The 16,565-nt window shown below is 42.3% G+C and overlaps 1 protein-coding gene across 8 annotated transcripts; it reads right to left on the bottom strand.

The window, feature by feature from the left end:
• Positions 1-1,719: 1,719 nt before the first annotated feature.
• Positions 1,720-16,543, bottom strand: VPS37A (VPS37A subunit of ESCRT-I). 8 transcript variants are annotated; one of them, XR_014792152.1, is made up of 13 exons: positions 16,133-16,543; positions 15,068-15,142; positions 13,361-13,475; positions 12,236-12,336; positions 11,131-11,344; positions 10,254-10,324; positions 8,581-8,708; positions 8,435-8,493; positions 8,289-8,357; positions 7,819-7,962; positions 4,603-4,683; positions 2,826-3,484; positions 1,720-2,749 (listed from the first exon to the last, which is right to left on the bottom strand). XR_014792152.1 is itself a non-coding variant. In XM_084856672.1 (13 exons), the coding sequence occupies exons 1-11, from the start codon at positions 16,288-16,290 to the stop codon at positions 4,603-4,605; spliced, it is 1,215 nt and encodes a 404-aa protein (XP_084712798.1). In that variant the 5' UTR covers positions 16,291-16,543; the 3' UTR covers positions 1,720-2,525; positions 3,457-3,484. The 8 variants fall into 8 exon arrangements, 6 of the variants coding, with proteins under 6 accessions (XP_084712798.1, XP_084712801.1, XP_084712797.1 ...); XR_014792153.1 differs by having other exon boundaries at positions 1,720-2,743; positions 2,812-3,484; XM_084856672.1 differs by having other exon boundaries at positions 1,720-2,525; positions 3,457-3,484.
• Positions 16,544-16,565: the final 22 nt, after the last annotated feature.

A 16,565-nucleotide genomic window follows, 5' to 3' on the forward strand; every position in this document is an offset into this window, starting at 1 on the left:
AAATATGAAGGTTAAATAATAAATATATGGGATGCAAAAGTATTACTCTGTTGTTCATATTAGTTATAAATGTAGACAAGTCAAGCACATTAGTGAAATTTTCAGTTGTCTAGCATCGCAATCCAAAGTGGTGTACACAGGGCAGCAAGAACTGCACGGAGAGCCCTATCAAGTTAAAAATCTCCCAGTCAGCTCTTTAGTAGGCAAGGAGGAATCTAGCTCACCCCTCCCCCTCCATTGGGTAGTAAACTTAACTTCTGGGAGTTGTAGGCCTTTTCTGTCTAAACACGCATAGGATTGCACCCTTAAAAATCCATTGACTCATCAGTATTGAGAAATGTGAAACTTGGAACAAACCTGTAATTGGGAGTTTTTGCACCCAGGCCAGGCTTAGTTTCTAAGACATTTTTCTGGAACACTGATACTAAGCAGCACGCCAGTGTCATCTTACCTCACCCTTTTTGTGGCTGGGCAAGTGTCCAAGTTGTCCACTCTTAGTTACAGTACTATTTAGTGCCACTTCAGGTCCAACTCTGCACATTGTAGGAAGTCAAGGGAAATTAGGTGTGATGCTGACCAGATCACTTCCTTGCATATCACAGTAGTCAGTTCCCTTAAGTATACTACCTCAACAAACTAGAAACAGCTTTATATGAACTACTGCCCCCAATCACGAGGGGCGAGTAGCATTCCTTTGTGCATCAAGAAAACTCTGTGTAGAATCTTGGTGTACTATCTAAAGCTCCTGTGTGTACAAGTTTCCAACTGATCAGCCTTGAAAAGAATTAATGAACAGAGTTTAATCAATTTAACAAAAATAAGAGAAGGTGGAAAGAATATTAAGCAGATGTTCAATAGCATCAGATGATTTTAATATAGCGTCTGCCTTCTTCCAGGAGGCAAGAAAGACTTCTTCCAAGACAAATAGTTCAAGATTAAAAATAGTATATTACAAGTGGGAGCTGCAACAAAATGTTAACAGAGTACTCTCCCTCCTAACCAAACTGCTCCTGTTCAGTTTTAGCCATCCATTCCTTCCAAGCTATGCATTCCATCCTTCCCTTAACCTGTTTTCCCAGTTTACTTTAAAACTAACATTCAGCATTTCATGGCTACTAAGCAGCCAACACTAGGCTGTTTCTTGGGCTGAGTGGGTTTGCCATCCTAGGCTTTTAAAAAAAGTGGTTTTTGTACTTCCGCAAACCTGAGCTTCCTATGTTTATACCTCTGCTTTTGTCAGTGGCTTCATTTCTGTTGGCATTAATCACTGCAATTCCCCACTACAGGGAGTAAGTTCTTGGGAATGAGAATGCACTGTTCCCCAGCCCATGTGGAATGGACTCCTTTTGCTCTATGGGATCTCAGGATCATATTATGGGAGCACTGGGTTTCACTAGTAGCTTCTAAGAGCTCTTCTGGGTAAACTTTCAAGTGGCTAGGGCTCGAAAATTATGATTGGTAAATCTGCACAGCCTTGAACTGGACTACGTTATTTTGTTTATGCATGGGAAACTAGCACCAAAGAGTGATGGAGATGTGTGGTTAGATATACATTACAAAGCACCACCAAGAAATGAAGTTGGTATATTTCCAGATGCTCTTAAAAACTGTTGCCAGGAAAGAAGCAGGGGTTGAGGAAGAGAAACCAGGATTCCTGAAGACAATCACAAGCAATAGAGTTGTTAACCCAGTCTAAATGACACATGTAGCAACAGTATTTATTCCACCAAACTTATTTATTTCCAGTTCAAGACTCAATATTATGAAAAATTGTCTCCAAAGTATTGTAAAGCTGAACTCCACAGCTATTTTTTCCACTTGTGGAATCTGAAGTTCTGCTTTGCAAATGCAAGTATCAATACAGAAACGTTTCAGAAAGCCCGTACAGCCATCCAGGAAAAGGAAGTTTAGTCCATAACAAAGGTAGTAACAGAGGTTGGGGGCACGGGGGGCAGAAAAATGTATGCACTTGGAATTGGTTATCTGTTGAATTGCCATTTACAGATTTGTCTAGTTATGTGGGTGTAAATGGGGTTCAAGAATGTCAATGAAGTAATTTTGAGTTCCTTGCAAAAGTGATGACATCATTCTACAGCACCATGAAGGTAACCTAAAATGTTTTTATGTGACAACAAAAATCTTTAGTTTTACTTTTAGTGAAGTATCATATCCTGAATTTCTGCTCTGAAGGAGACCAAGTTAGAACTGCTCTGTTCTTTTACAAGATTCTACCAATGTAATATAGAACAAATGTATGGATAACCTTGCTCAGCATATTGATTTTTGACCCATGTTGAGCCAAAGATGAAGGAAAAGCTCTACTCTTCCCAGCCTTGCCCTGCATGTATTTATATTATACCTGAAGGATGGAACCCCTTAATTCCTTGCTTATACACAAGCCCAAGTGCAAAACAGAGCAGAGGTGATGAAGCAGGACAAGTATAAGACCAGTGGGATCCTTGAAAGTTTTGCCTGCACTCTTGTACCTCCTGCATCTTTTAACTTCTTGCCCTTCTCGTATGGAACTAGAAGTTGGGAGGGAAAGAAGCAAGAATTTGGTGTGACAGAAACGACCCCTTTTACCGTTTCAGACATAGCTGTGCATTCTTCTGTGGCATGGGCTGCGTATTCCCTAATGTAGTGAACAGCAGGGCCATGAATACAGGAGACAATATAAGGTGTAACATCCAACTCTTCCCCTAGAGCAGGGGTGGGGAACTTGTGGTCCTTTAGAGATTTTGGCCTACAACTCCCATCATCCCTCCCCAATGGCTATTGTGGCTAGGGCTGATGGGAGTTGTAGGCCAAAACATTTGGAGAGCCACAAGTTGCCTAACCCCTGCCCTAGAAGGAAGACATAATCCCAGATGTAGGTGATTTCCTTCTCCCCAATGGGCTATAAGGCAGTGCTTAAGCCTCCCAGCCTTTTAAGTTTTCCAGCCATCACTATTGGATTCTGATACATAGTGTACCATTTGTCAACATAAAAAGTGGTTGAAAACCTGATTTCAAGACATGGAATTCTGATACTTTCTTGTGAAGAGGGCTTAACTGATGCAACTTGCCTCACAATTTGCAGCTTACTTGTAAGTAACCAACATTTCTACACCCTCTTCCAAACCAAACCAGCCAGCGTTTAATACAAAAGTTATGAATTATGTTGTATAAAATTTAAAAATCTAGTCAAAATTACATGTTTAGATATTTAATCTATAAAGTAGGTGGAGATAGCAGCAGGAACTTAAATATAAGGATTATCAATAAAGACAGGAACTATTAGTGCAAAAATTGCAGTACAAGGTTGAGGGGTGGTAAAGAATAGAAAGACATTCTAATTTGTACCAAAAATCATCCCAGCTCTGTACACAGTTTTTCTATAAATACAACCATGGTGAAATGCTCATTTGCAAAATCATAGACCTATGAAAATGTGCTTTACTGGATGCATTCACTCGCCTTAGAAATTCTAGTTAACTGTAAAAACCTGTGAACACAAACATAATTACAGTTAGTCAAGTTTCTCATTGTACACAAACCTAGCTTTACAAATGCAGTAGTTTCAAATTAACCCAGGGCAGAAAATGAATGTACTTCCTTTTGCCTTCCGGCTGCCTTGTACTTCCTCTATCCCAGATGAAAAGCTAGAATCAAATACCATTATAAAGCAAAACCACATTTAATATTACTGGAAACTCCTAGGGCTTGTTCATATCATAGCTTGTATCAAGAAAGGCTTGGACCCTTCCACTGCTGGAAGGGGTTTGTGGAAGGCAACCTTGCTACCCCATTCCCTGCTTAGAGAGCCTCTGAGTTCTCCCACTCATGGAAGGTGCCTCTGCCCTATTTATGGTGATCCCTCTTAGTCCCCCCACACCACAGCCCACTCTATTCAGGAGGGTTCCTTGACTCAGGAGAGGCTTTCTGGGTGGGTCAGGGGGCTGCTGGGGAAAGGAGGAGTGGGGGAAGTCACCTCCCACCAATCCTGTTCTGCTGGCACTTTGCTATTAATAGTTTACATTCTTTTGGCTTTCTATGTTCCCTGCCACATGTGCCCCCCAAAAGCTTATGAGTAACAGTTTTACTTAGGCTGCATGCTTTGTACATGTGGTTCATATGCAATGACTCAACCACATCCATCTCAGATCGACATAGGGACTATATCCAAGTAAGGGTCCCATTTGTTCTTTTAATGCTGGCATACAAGCTAAATCAATCTAAGCACAGATTTAGAATGCAGTGGATGGTACAACCAGTGTTTTTAAGGTGGCTTAGAACAACTTAAGAGTTTCCAATTAGATTAGCTTGATAAAATATTAAACGCTGCTTTCACATGGAGCAATGTGAACGTATTTAAGGCCCTGCTTACAAAATCATTACCTTAATGTTTATTTGGTTGTGCTTTGGGACCATGTGTATGTCCCCGTCACTGTAGAATTAGGCAATGTATGTCTCAGGATATATGCATGTACATTTGTATGTGGGCTCATGCTGTCCCAGCAAACATGGAGAATTTGTAGACACTGGTTGTGTGAGCCAGCCCTGCCTGTTGGATATGTGGCATTACAGGGCAACTCTGGTGTCTGCCCAGTGCACGGAACATACCTATAATGGAGCATGAAATTGGCTGCGCATTGTTATTGCCTGTTGAAGCTTTTCCTCTTTGGCTCTTCTACAATGGCAAACCTAAAAAACAACAACTAGTTAGCACTGCTCTTTACCCATATATTCTATACAGTGTATGGATTAGGCCTGCTAGTCAGAGGTTCCCCATCCCTACTCCACACTGTGTGTTTAGCTTTGTAGGCCACTTATCAACATGCATTTCATCTTGAAACACATTTTGTTAACAAAATGTCACTGTGAAAACAAACAGGAAAACAAATCAAATTACAGAAACTAGCTTTTGGCTTTGATTATGGGCCATACTTTCAGAAAGTATTTTAAATAGGTACCATAGCCTTACAGATCCCTAACCACTGTATGTTGCTCACCCTCACCCATGAGTTTCTAGTTGACATGTCACCTTTGGCGTGATTGGCTAAAAGTAAGAACTTTTAAATATACTGATTTCTATGGGAGAATTAAGCGCATTGGAAGTTTTTATGCACTGAAATCAATGTCATTAACATAATAACTCAGTAGCTTTCCTTTCACGCTGGATTTCCCTAAACTCCACCCCAACCAATTCCTCACAAAGAAGAGATTCTATACACTAGTCTTCCTCTGCCTCCAGCTGTTCCAGCATCTTCTGATTCTAGAATGATTCAGATGTTTCAGGAATTACTTCCGGAGGATCCCTCTGGTCAAACATAAAATAGGAACCTAAAATTTATTATTATTATTAACATTTCTATACTGCCCAATAGCTGGAGCTCTCTGGGCAGTTTACAAAGATTAGAAACATTAAAAAATACAATATAGAGATTAAAAACCATTTACATAAAAAAAACACTTGAACAGACAATATACACAAAAGAAACATATCTAAAACAACTTCAAACAAACAATCTCAAAAACAAACAATAGCCATAAGACATTCCAGGATCAATTAAACACTTATCATATACTGTCAAATGCCTGGGAGAAGAGAAAGGTCTTAACCTGGCACCGAAAAGATAACAATGTTGGCACCAGGCAGGCATTGTTGGGGAGATCATTCCATAATTTGGGGGCCACCACTGAAAAGGCCCTCTCCCTCGTTGCAGTCTTTCAAGCTTCCCTCAGTGCAGGCAGCCGGAGGAGGGCCTTAGATGTTGAGCGTAGTATATGGGTAGGTTCGTGTCAGGAGAGGCACTCTGTCAGGTATTGTGGTCGTGTAAGGCTTTATAGGTTAAAACCAGCACTTTGAATTGGGCTTGGAAACATACAGGCAGCCACTGCAAGCAGGCCAGAGTCGGTCTTATATGTTTGGACCTTCTAGTCCCCATTAGCAAACTGGCTACTCCATTTTGCATGAGCTGCAGTTTCCGAACCGTCTTCAAAGGCAGCCCCACATAGAGTGCATTTCAGTAATCTAACTTGGAGATTACCAGAGCATAGACAGCTGAAGCCAGGTTATCCCTGTCCAGATAGGGGCGTAGCTGGGCCACCAACTGAAGCTGGTAGAAGGCACTCTGTGCCACTGAGGCCACCTGAGCCTCAAGTGACAAAGATGGCTCAAGGAGAACCCCCAAGCAACGAACCTGCTCCTTCAGGGGGAGTGCAATGCCATCCAGAACAGGTTGAGCACCCTCCATCTGGTCAGAAGAACCACCCAACAAACAGCATCTCAGTCTTGTCTGGATTGAGTTTCCGTTTATTAGCCCTCATCCAGTCCATTGTCACAGCCAGGCACTGACTGAGCATATCCACAGCCTCACCTGAAGATGAAAAGGAGAAATAGAGCTGCGTGTCATCAGCATACTGATGACAACGTGCCCCAAAACTCCAGATGACCGCACTCAACAGTTTCATGTAGATGTTAAATAGCAGGGGGGACAGAACTGGCCCCTAAGGCACTCCATACTGGAGAATCTATGGGGCCAAGCAATATTCCCCAAGCACCACCTTCTAGAGCTGACCATCCAAGTAGGAGCAAAACCACTGCAATGCAGTGCCTCCCACTCCCAGCTCAGACAATCCTTCCAAAAGGATACCATGGTTGATGGTATCAAAAGCCGCTGAGAGATCAAACAGAATCAACAAGGTCACACTCTCCTGTCTCTCTCCTGACATAGGTAATCATACAGGGCGACCAAGGCTTTTTCCGTGGCGAAACCTGGTCTGAACCCCGACTGAAATGGATCTAGATAATTGGTCTCATTCAAGACTGTCTGGAGCTGGTTGGCAACCACCTGCTCAAGAACCTTGTCCAGGAAAGGAACATTTACCACTGGACTAAAATTACTAAGATTTTCTGGGTCCAGGGAGGATTTCTTTAGGAGCGGTCTCACTACTGCCTCTTTGAGGGGGCCTGGGACCACCCCCTCTTGCAAAGAGGCATTAATCACCTCCTTGGCCCAGCCAGCTGTTCCTTCCCTGACAGTTTTTATCAGCCAAAAGGGGCAAGGATCCAGTACAGAAGGGGTTGCACGAACCTGTCCAAGCACTTTGTCAATGTCCTCGAGCTGTACCAACTGAAACTCATCCAGGAGAACAGGGCAAGGCTGTGCTCTGGATACCTCACCAGATTCACCTGCTATAACACTGGAGTCCTGGCAGATGTAAGAGATCTTATCCTTGAAGTGCCTAGCAAATGCATTACAGTGGGCCTCACAGGGATCTACAGTGTCCTTAGGGCCAGCATGTAATAGCCCCCGGATGACTCTGAAAAACTCTGCTGGGTGGCAGACAGAAGATTCAATAGAGGCTGCAAGGTAATGTTTTTTTGCCACCCTCACTGCCCCTGAATATACGTTACCATAGGCACATACCAGAATTCAATTGCACTCGCTAGGAGTTCTTCTCCATCTGTATTCAAGATGTATAACTTCCTTTGCTCATAACATTATCATGTTTGGTGTATTACATTTAGAAGTATGGTTCATTTGAATAACAGATACAAATTTACCAAGTTTACTTTTGAAAGTTTTTAGTGTTATTGATAACCTTATGTTCAAGCCAAGTTGTACATAATACATTTTATGTTCCTAAAGTAACAAAGTGACTTTAGATTTGTAAAGAGTGCAGAGAAGTTAAATGATGCTGCCCCACCTGAGAAAAATCAATTATATTCCATGGCTTTAAAATTTCCAGAAAATTTACTGCTCTACATATGCTTATTGTAAAGTTTAAGATGTTTAAAACAGGTATTTAATAGTTTAAGAGAATTTTACATACTGTCCTTTTCTCCATGAAGCTACTAAGGAAGTCATCTATTTCAGTCTTCCCTTCCAGAAAGTGTTCTGCAATCGTGTCAGACTCTTCTTCAGCTTCATGAGCAGCTACTTTCAGTCTTGCCTGCAGGGCACTTGCACTACAACTCTAAGAAAACAGAGGGTGTGTAACTGAGATATGTTTGGTGACAATAATATTCTAATTGCAAAAAAAGAAAAAGAAAAAAGAGGCAGAGCAAGTTTTGATTTTTTAAAAATTGATTGTATTCTGATTTAATACAGTAAAATCACCCTGGGAATTTTTTAAAATGTTGAGATATAGGACAAATAATAATAATTACTGCATTGTGGCTATATTGAGGCCTTACTTATAGTAAATAGAACTGTTATTTACAGCAGAATGCAGGAATGAAGTTGCAGAGTCCCGAGATGTAGAATGGGTTCTTTGTGCTATGCAAGAGAAGCAAAGCTTACCTCACTAAGTTCATGCTGCCTCTGCATCTTCTTTTCAAATGTTGCCTTCAACTGAGTAAGCTGTTCATACTAGGGGGGGAAAAAGTTTTAGCAAGCAGACCCAAGTACTTTCTCCCAAACCCCCAAAAATAATTTTCCTCACTCACTTTATCCAGCACTGCTTGTCTTTTCATCTCCAAGATCGGTTCCAATAATAAATTTTTTTCTGCAAAGTAAACCCACTGTTCAGTTTTAGAAGGTTACTGTTTACTCTGACACCATTATTCCAATGACAAATATTTTAAAGTCTTACTTGCTAGTACTTCAATACTTTTCACTAAATCATCTTTATCGTTAATGACTTGCTTCAACTGGGGCAGATTAACAAACTGTTCCAGCAGTATGTCTTCTTGTTCATTCATGTCTGTGAGCTGTGATATGCTGAATTTCAGAAGGAACAAAAAATAATATTTTGCAACGGAGAACTCCACTATATAAGATTAGCTACACATTTTAAATATTAATGCTGACACAATTGTCAAATACTTAGAATTTCCACTGTACTTATTTCCAAATACTTCTTTATCCACTGTATTTCCCGCTAGTCCTTGCCTTACTCAGAGAGCAATCCTATGGCTGCTAGACAGTGTCTAGACGGCCATAGGATTTTTCGGTTTCTGGGAACTAAGCTCAGAGCCAGGGCTCCAAGACTGGTTCTCAGAAACTGCTCTCCCCACCCCCTTCCTTGCCACCTCATAGGCAGCACAATTCTTCCTCTTCTCCATGCTTGCAACCGCAGTGCAGAGCAGATGAAAAAGGGGTGTTCCTGGGGTTGGGGAGGGGACTGCAGAAACATTGTTACGACACTTCTCATATGCCATGCGGCCTCCCGCTCCGAGGTCCCCTGCTAGACAGCCCAAATTGGCTGTCTAGCTGCAAATGCAGGGTGGTCGGAGCATGGACAAGAGGATCCCCTCCATGCTCTGCCCTCTCTGCATTGGATAGTTGGCCACCTCCGGGTTCAGAAGCGGACGACTATCCCTATAAGATTGTGGCCTCAAGAAACCTTCCATACATGCTCACTTTGTCATACAATATAATTTCAGAAGCTTTAGTTCAATCACTGCCACATTTCTGGTGAATGCCAATCGCTTTTGGAATAATCCAAAAAAACATGCTACACTCAGGCAAGAACAGACTTCATGGCAATTTACAGGATTACACAAAACAACAATGAAGGAACATGTACACTAGCAGATATATGCATCAACTGCAGTGCACCCAGTATTAACTTTTTCACCTTAACACTCAGGACTAGAATACCGGGATTATTTATTTTCCTCTAGAATAAGAAAGCTTTCCAGGCCTTGAGTTGCTTGTACTTTAAAAATCATTCTGACAATCCTATTCTTTCCAACCTGCAGAGATGCCTTCAATTCACTGTTCTGGAGGAAAATGCATACATCTGGCCCAGTTGTCAGCCTCCTTCAACCTGGTGCCCTCCAGATATGTTGGGTTATAATTCTCATCATGATGAAAATTGTAGTCCAACACATCCAGAGGGCCCCAGATTGGGGAATGCTGCAATTATAATAACCGATGGGTCATTTTCATGCGCCAACATTTTGCAAATAGAAGTATTTTGCTTAATACTTTCTAAGAAATGCTACAGTTATCAGTTTCTTCAAAATCAGTTTCCTGGATGCACATCTCAATTCCACTCGGTTTTACAATCTGCGTTTTAACTCTGAGCTTGCTGTGAATTTTGTTTTCTGTTGATTTATGCTGTTTTTCATGTTATTATTTTATGCTTTATTTTGGAGGTACATTGTTTTTATACTTATTAACTGCAGGCCGCCCAGAGAGCTGTGTAATGGGCAGCATACGAATGTCCTAAATAAATAAATAAAAATGTAGCAATGTGAGGAACTGGTTCATACTTACAAATATACCTTTTAATGATACAAGTACTTTTAATATTTTTACCTAAGTTCTGATAGTTCTGGAAATGCATCAGGAACATCAGGCATTTTGTAACTGAATCCATTTTGATTCCCCTGAAAATTTTAGGAAGATGTTAAGACAATGAATGGTATTTCTTCTCTAGGATAGATCATGACTATCAGATCTGTAAAAGCAACAGAATATTCTTTCCTGTATGACTATAACATGAAAAGATAAGACAAACATCAGTACAGAATCTCTTGGGTAGAAATATTAACAGCACAATCCTGTATCCATCTACACAGAAGTAAGGCTTATTGACTTCAATAGTGCTTACTCCTAGGTAACTGGATATAGGATTATATTGTAAGAGTTAAATAGAAAAAAAATTGTTCCCAAGCATCACTGTAGAAGAGGGTGCATCAGCCCTCCCCTTGAGGTGCACCCCCCCATGGCATTGCTGTTTGTGTGGCCATTAGCCAAGCAAAAGCAGCAATGTCTATCAGCAGGGGGGGGCATGCACCTGTAAAATGTCATTGTAAAATGACAGGCATTCAGCACTTTGGGAAAAGTATATACTTAAGTTATATAGAGTAGTAATGCCTTGAAAACACTGCAGAAACATGCAGCATTAGGACACAGTGCGTCACAGTGTTTTGTTGTCTGAATTATAACCGTGTGGGCAATACAATTGGAGTTGGTGGCTGTTACATGCATGGAGCCAATCTAGAGAAAATTAAAGTTCTCTGCCTTTGAAGTCTATGAAATCCATACAAAGTGAGTGGCTAAACCACTTTATCATCTCTACAAAATGTTCTAACTTGTATTCATGTCAATACTTCAGGCTTCTCCAGAATATCTGATATTTCGATGGGATGTGTGTACAGCTTGAAACATAAAACTCAGTACAGATACACACCTGTGGTAATGTTTCTGCCGTTGGAACAGGTAATGGTAGATCGCTTATCATGCCAAAGAAAGGAGCAGCTGGTCGGTCTGTAGTATAACCTGAAGAAATGGATTCTGCAAGTGGCACAGATGCTATAGACCTATTGGTTTCTTGTGGCAGATATGGAGAAAGAAACGGAAAGTTCTGACTGTAGGAAGGAATTCCAGCTGGTTTGCTATAAAGGCTAAGAAAAGGGGAGAAAACAATTTACCATCAGCAATATTTTGTAGTGTTTTCACCATTTTTTCCCAGAGGAAATGTTTGCTAACTTATGCAGAAGGTTTTACTGAACAGGTTCTTGTGAAACAAAGTTGTAACTAATCCTGAACATACCTTACAATGATTTGTTCCAGATCTACACCTTGTGTCCTACCATTATGATCCCACCATGTTAATGCTATATCCCGCTTGCGCATTTATGCCTCGTAGGACACACAATGACATTTGTTGCAGTATTTTGGGTGATGTGGAATAAAAAGCAGGAAATAACACTATGATAGCGGTATACAGAAAGCGTAATGTGCCCCAACTGTTATCAGTGCACCTCAATACCGCTATAAAGCAATAGTGTAGATCTAGCCTCACTCTAGTTACTTGATTGTCAGTACCAAGGTATCTACCAACAATGCCAATGTAACATCATTTGTGCATGCCAAGTGGGAATTTTTGAGTTCTGTTTGTTCAAAGAGCAGACTTCCATGTTATGTAAGAGACATATGGTGCTAACAAGCACTTTTGACGTTGCACAAGTGTAGGTTTCTGCTAGCGCAAAGTAAATAGCACTAGTGACCCAACATGGTTGGATCCTTCTCATAATGAACCAAGAACTGAGGAAAAGAATCTAAATATGCGAGGCGAGAGAGAGAAGAAGGCTATGAAGTTACCTGAACCAGGTCGATAGTCTGTCAATTCAAGTGTAGAGAAATTTATTTTTTACTTTATTTTAAATTATTTTGAGGGAGCCTTTAAGGGTAGAACCCTCTCAAGGTAGCAAGCTTTAAAAACACACATGTACAACTAAATTCTTTCCCCATTTTCTCTGGAATTATTGGCCCTATTTCCTTTGTTTACTTACTATGGAAATGAAGTTGAGCTGGGAGCCAAAACTGGAGGATTCTTCCAAAACTCATCAAGTACACTTTGAACAATTTTTCCAAGGTCTGAGTGCATTGTGAACTATTAGGAGATTAAAAACCTGTATTAAGTTTAACATACCTAAAGTGTTCTATGCTATGCAACAGACCATTTTACATTAAAGATATTTGTGGGGCTGTCTCTAGGTCACGGGTGGGCAAACATTTTAGGCCAGTATGCACATCTGAGAAACTGCCCTGGGCACAACCGCAAAGTGGCTGCCATAGGAGGCGTGGCTAGTCAACCGTGTAGCTCAGACGCTTTAATGAGAAATGACAATGGCAGCTGCTGGAGCCCCTCACTTTGCTTTGAAGCAATCCCAGTGGATGGTAAGATACGTTTGTTTTTTTTTTAAAGTGGGAGGGGTGGGGCACCAGGCAGGTACCAAAAAATGTGTCCAGGGTGCAATGGTCGCCATGGGCACCACATTGCCTACTCCTGCTCTAACTGATGGATGCAGGGGTCAATGACATATACCTTCGGGCCCCATGGGCTGCTTGTACACAAGAGAGCCTCTGTTATCATGCCCGGTGTACAAAAAAAACATGGGACTGGATTGTGCCCATAATCTAATGTAAACTGAGATTCTCGGGATTAATACCAGGACTATAAATTACCATAAACTCTGAAAAATGTAATTATAATTTTTTTTCATTTAACCCCCCCCCCCCCCCCCCGGTCTAAATCAGCATTCCCCAACCTGGTGCTCTCCAGGTAGTTTGGTTGACAATTCCCACCACCCACTATCACTGGCCATGCTGCCTGGAGCTAATGAGAATTGTAGTCTAAAACATCCGGTGGGCAACAAATTGGAGAAGGCTAAATTAACTCTTGCAAACCCCTCTAAAATGCTATGGCTTCTAGTTAAAATAAATTGTGGAAAACGTTTTTTTTTTTACACAAAACACATGTTCCAATAGTTAAGCAACTTTTGAAAACTTGAGTAATTTGCAAGCCAACGTAAATGCTGCTACCCAATATAATTGCTCATACCTATGTATCCTGAAAGACACATATGCAGTTTTACCATCTTAATTATTGTAGAAAATTATACGATCATACATACATTGCTTATTAATGGGCAGGTCACATACACTCCATGTTTGTCCATTAAATGATGTCTTATTGGAGGGAAAACACTGATGATTGGTTTTTCCTGAGGAAACTGAGGAGGAAGCAAGCTGTAAACATCAAGACACTTGATTATTACCATCACTTTCATGTAAATAAAAGTATCTTTAAGCTCACAGTTCTCTTCAAAGCACAAGGTTTGCCTTCCTAGAAAATGTGGACAGTTGCCAATGGACGTGTGCTTTCCTTCTGGTATACTCAATCATAAAACATGGTTTAGGGTACAATCCTATGGATGTTTAGACAGGGAAAAGTCATACAACTCCCAGCATTCCCCAGCCAGCCATGCTGGTTGCAGAATGCTGGGAGCTGTAAGACTTTTTCCTGTGTAAACCTCCATTAACATTGCACCCTTATCCATTTGAATTCTACTATTTACAATTCAGACAAAGACTGCACAGCCCTTGGACAGGCTCAGACTACTCTCATCCCCCCTCCCCTTGCTAGCAAATCAGCAAACAATTGAAAAGTTACTCTTTGGCCCAGATTAGATGATCTCAAACAAGTCATAGCAAGCCTTGAGCTCTTCTCCCCCATATATGAAAAGGAGAGAAAAAGCTGCAATTATGTACAAGCTCAGGAAACTGTGATTTGTTCTAACCAAAGTTAGCAAATCAGGATCTGAAAGCATGGTTTGATCATGGGTTGTGTGTTAGCTAACATCGCTGTTGTTGTTGAACTGCAGTTAATTCTAGAGTGGACAATCTCACACTCCTCCTCTCATTCATGAAGGAAAAAGGAAGTGTGCAAACCCAAAGCTTGCCATGGCCCATTTGTGATCACCTAAACCAGTCTCCTATAAGTTCAGGAAGATTAGCCTAAACCATGCTTTAGGTCATCATCTGAACCAGGCCTTTGAAATTAGGTCACTAGGCAGCTTTTTATTCAAATCTCCTAGAAGCAACAACTTGTTCTGACATAGTTTTGCTGCTGGTAGAGTAACAGCTTTGGAAGCATTTACTCCTGTGAATGGATGCTCTCAAAAATGGAGATTATTCAAGCAAGGGTTCCTCACAAAACTGAATGATCACTTGTATGAATGTCTGTAAACGTGAATGTTGACAGCTTTGCCACTGAGAATGTTGACCAGTGAACTCCCAGTAAGACACACAGAAAAAATATTGTTTCAACGACTCTCTCTAAAGTTTACTTGGATGTGTATGAGGAAGAGACCTGGTTCATATGTAACAACAACCTGGTTCATATGTAACAACAGCATATGGGCTATTGAATCCTGGGTTGTTGTTACGTGTGAACCCAGAACTATGGGTTAATAATCAACAAGAAAACCCATGGTTTGTTGTTGGATCGCGAACTCTGGATTGTTTTAACTATGAGTTGTTGTTATGTGTGAATTTAGAACCATGGGCTGTTCATGGGTTGTTTCACCAGGCTACAGAGGTGGTGGGCCACTGTGGTAAAAAAAACCCTGGCCGCTCTACATGCCAGTATTGCACTGCTGCAAAAGTATCTGGGATACAGGGAGGGAGTGGGCCGAGGGGGAAATCAGGGAGGGAGTGGGCAGGGAACCCCACTTCTGCTAGCTCAGTTGATCCAGCTTAAATCTGGACCCAATCCATAAAGTACAGCTAAGTATTTCAAGTATTTCAACAGGCATATAATTAGATTACATGGTACTCACATGTTAATATTAATTGTCACATTTTTTACAGTGAATGGCAATCTATATTCCACGTCTTTTTGTATTTCAGATATACTGTTAAGAGAAATGTATATATTTATCAACACAGCATTGCTGACATATTCAGAACAAACATAAACAACATGGTCAAGTTAAGCACTTTAACATCCCAGTGATTTCAATGGGAGGGATAAACTTAAATCCCTGACTGAAACCTACTAATTAAAAGTGATTAGCTTTAGCTGGATCCATGTTCCACTTCCTCCTAGTTTTGTCACACCAACTTGTAATGCAAGCTACAATTAATTTTCAACATGTGGAATAGCCTCTGAAGACAATTTGCTGCCTGCACCTGGTACAGATATAGCGGCTTTTTTTGTCAAAAGAAAGCTGCTAGGGACACTTTACATTCCTGGACAGCAGTTAGTTGTCCTGAAGGGGACACACTGAGATAAAAATGAGCATTGGTGAAACAGCATTAATGTCTTCCCATCCCCTAATGTGGCCTGCTAGTGAATTCATTTGCCACAGATGCCACTTCTCCATACGCTTTTACATCCAGGTTGCAGGTGCAGCGATGACTAACCCATTTATTTTTAGTTTCGTACTACGGCAAGCATCTTCTGTGTGTTAACCGTCCATCATCACCACCACGCCCAATTTGGCATCTGCGTTTGCTTTCACTTTTAGTTCTTCTGGATTCTGCTTTATCAGCTTCTGCACACAGACGCCACCCTCTTAGTTACTATTACTAAAGCCCAACTGAGCTATACTGATTTGGGTCATTTCGGGTTTAATTCCGGGGCTCCAACTGGATGGGCAGCAGGGAGCTCCACTACGCCGTCCCACCGGCCAAATCTACGTTTGTCAGCAACAGTTCAGCGCCACCGGGATTTTGACTCTTGTAAACAGAAGTTTCCAGTAAGCGCGAGTAGGCGGAGAGGTGCGTCAGCCGCCTGAGGAGGCTGCCGACCTCGCCGCTGCCCCGACGGGGTCCCGAGGACGGCGGCAGGCAGCTGCAGGCCGGCCCCCTCGCCGCCTCCCCCCCGGGCGTGCGTCACTCACGCGGCATGGGCGCTGCGCAGGGACTCGATCTGCCGCTGCTTCTGCTGCTGGAGGCTGTTGAGGGCCGCTGGCAGCGCGGCTCCGCCGGCCGAGGAGGAGGAGGACGACGCAGCCCCGCCACCGCTGCCCCCTTTGGAGAGCGGGAAGAGCCAGTTCATCCTCTCTCGCTCTCTCGCCTCCCTTCACGAGCGGCAGGAGGCGGCGGAGGAAGCCGAGGCTGAGCGCGGAAGGAGCCCGAGAACTTCCCTCCCGCCTCCGGCGACGCCGCCCTCGTCCCCCTGGCCTCGCGCCCCCCGCTCCACAGCCCCCCCAGCCAGCCCTCCTTCCGCTCCCACAGGAACTCGAGACACGGGAGCGGCGGGGAGACACGCACGGCGAAGCGCCTTCAGCCCCCGAGCGCCGAGGAAGCGCGCATGCGCCCTCCCCCTCCTTT

Source organism: Heloderma suspectum, chromosome 5 (genome assembly GCF_057233095.1).
Source record: "Heloderma suspectum isolate Gila_16-S chromosome 5, 16-S_ref, whole genome shotgun sequence".
Classification (NCBI taxonomy): Eukaryota; Metazoa; Chordata; class Lepidosauria; order Squamata; family Helodermatidae; genus Heloderma; species Heloderma suspectum.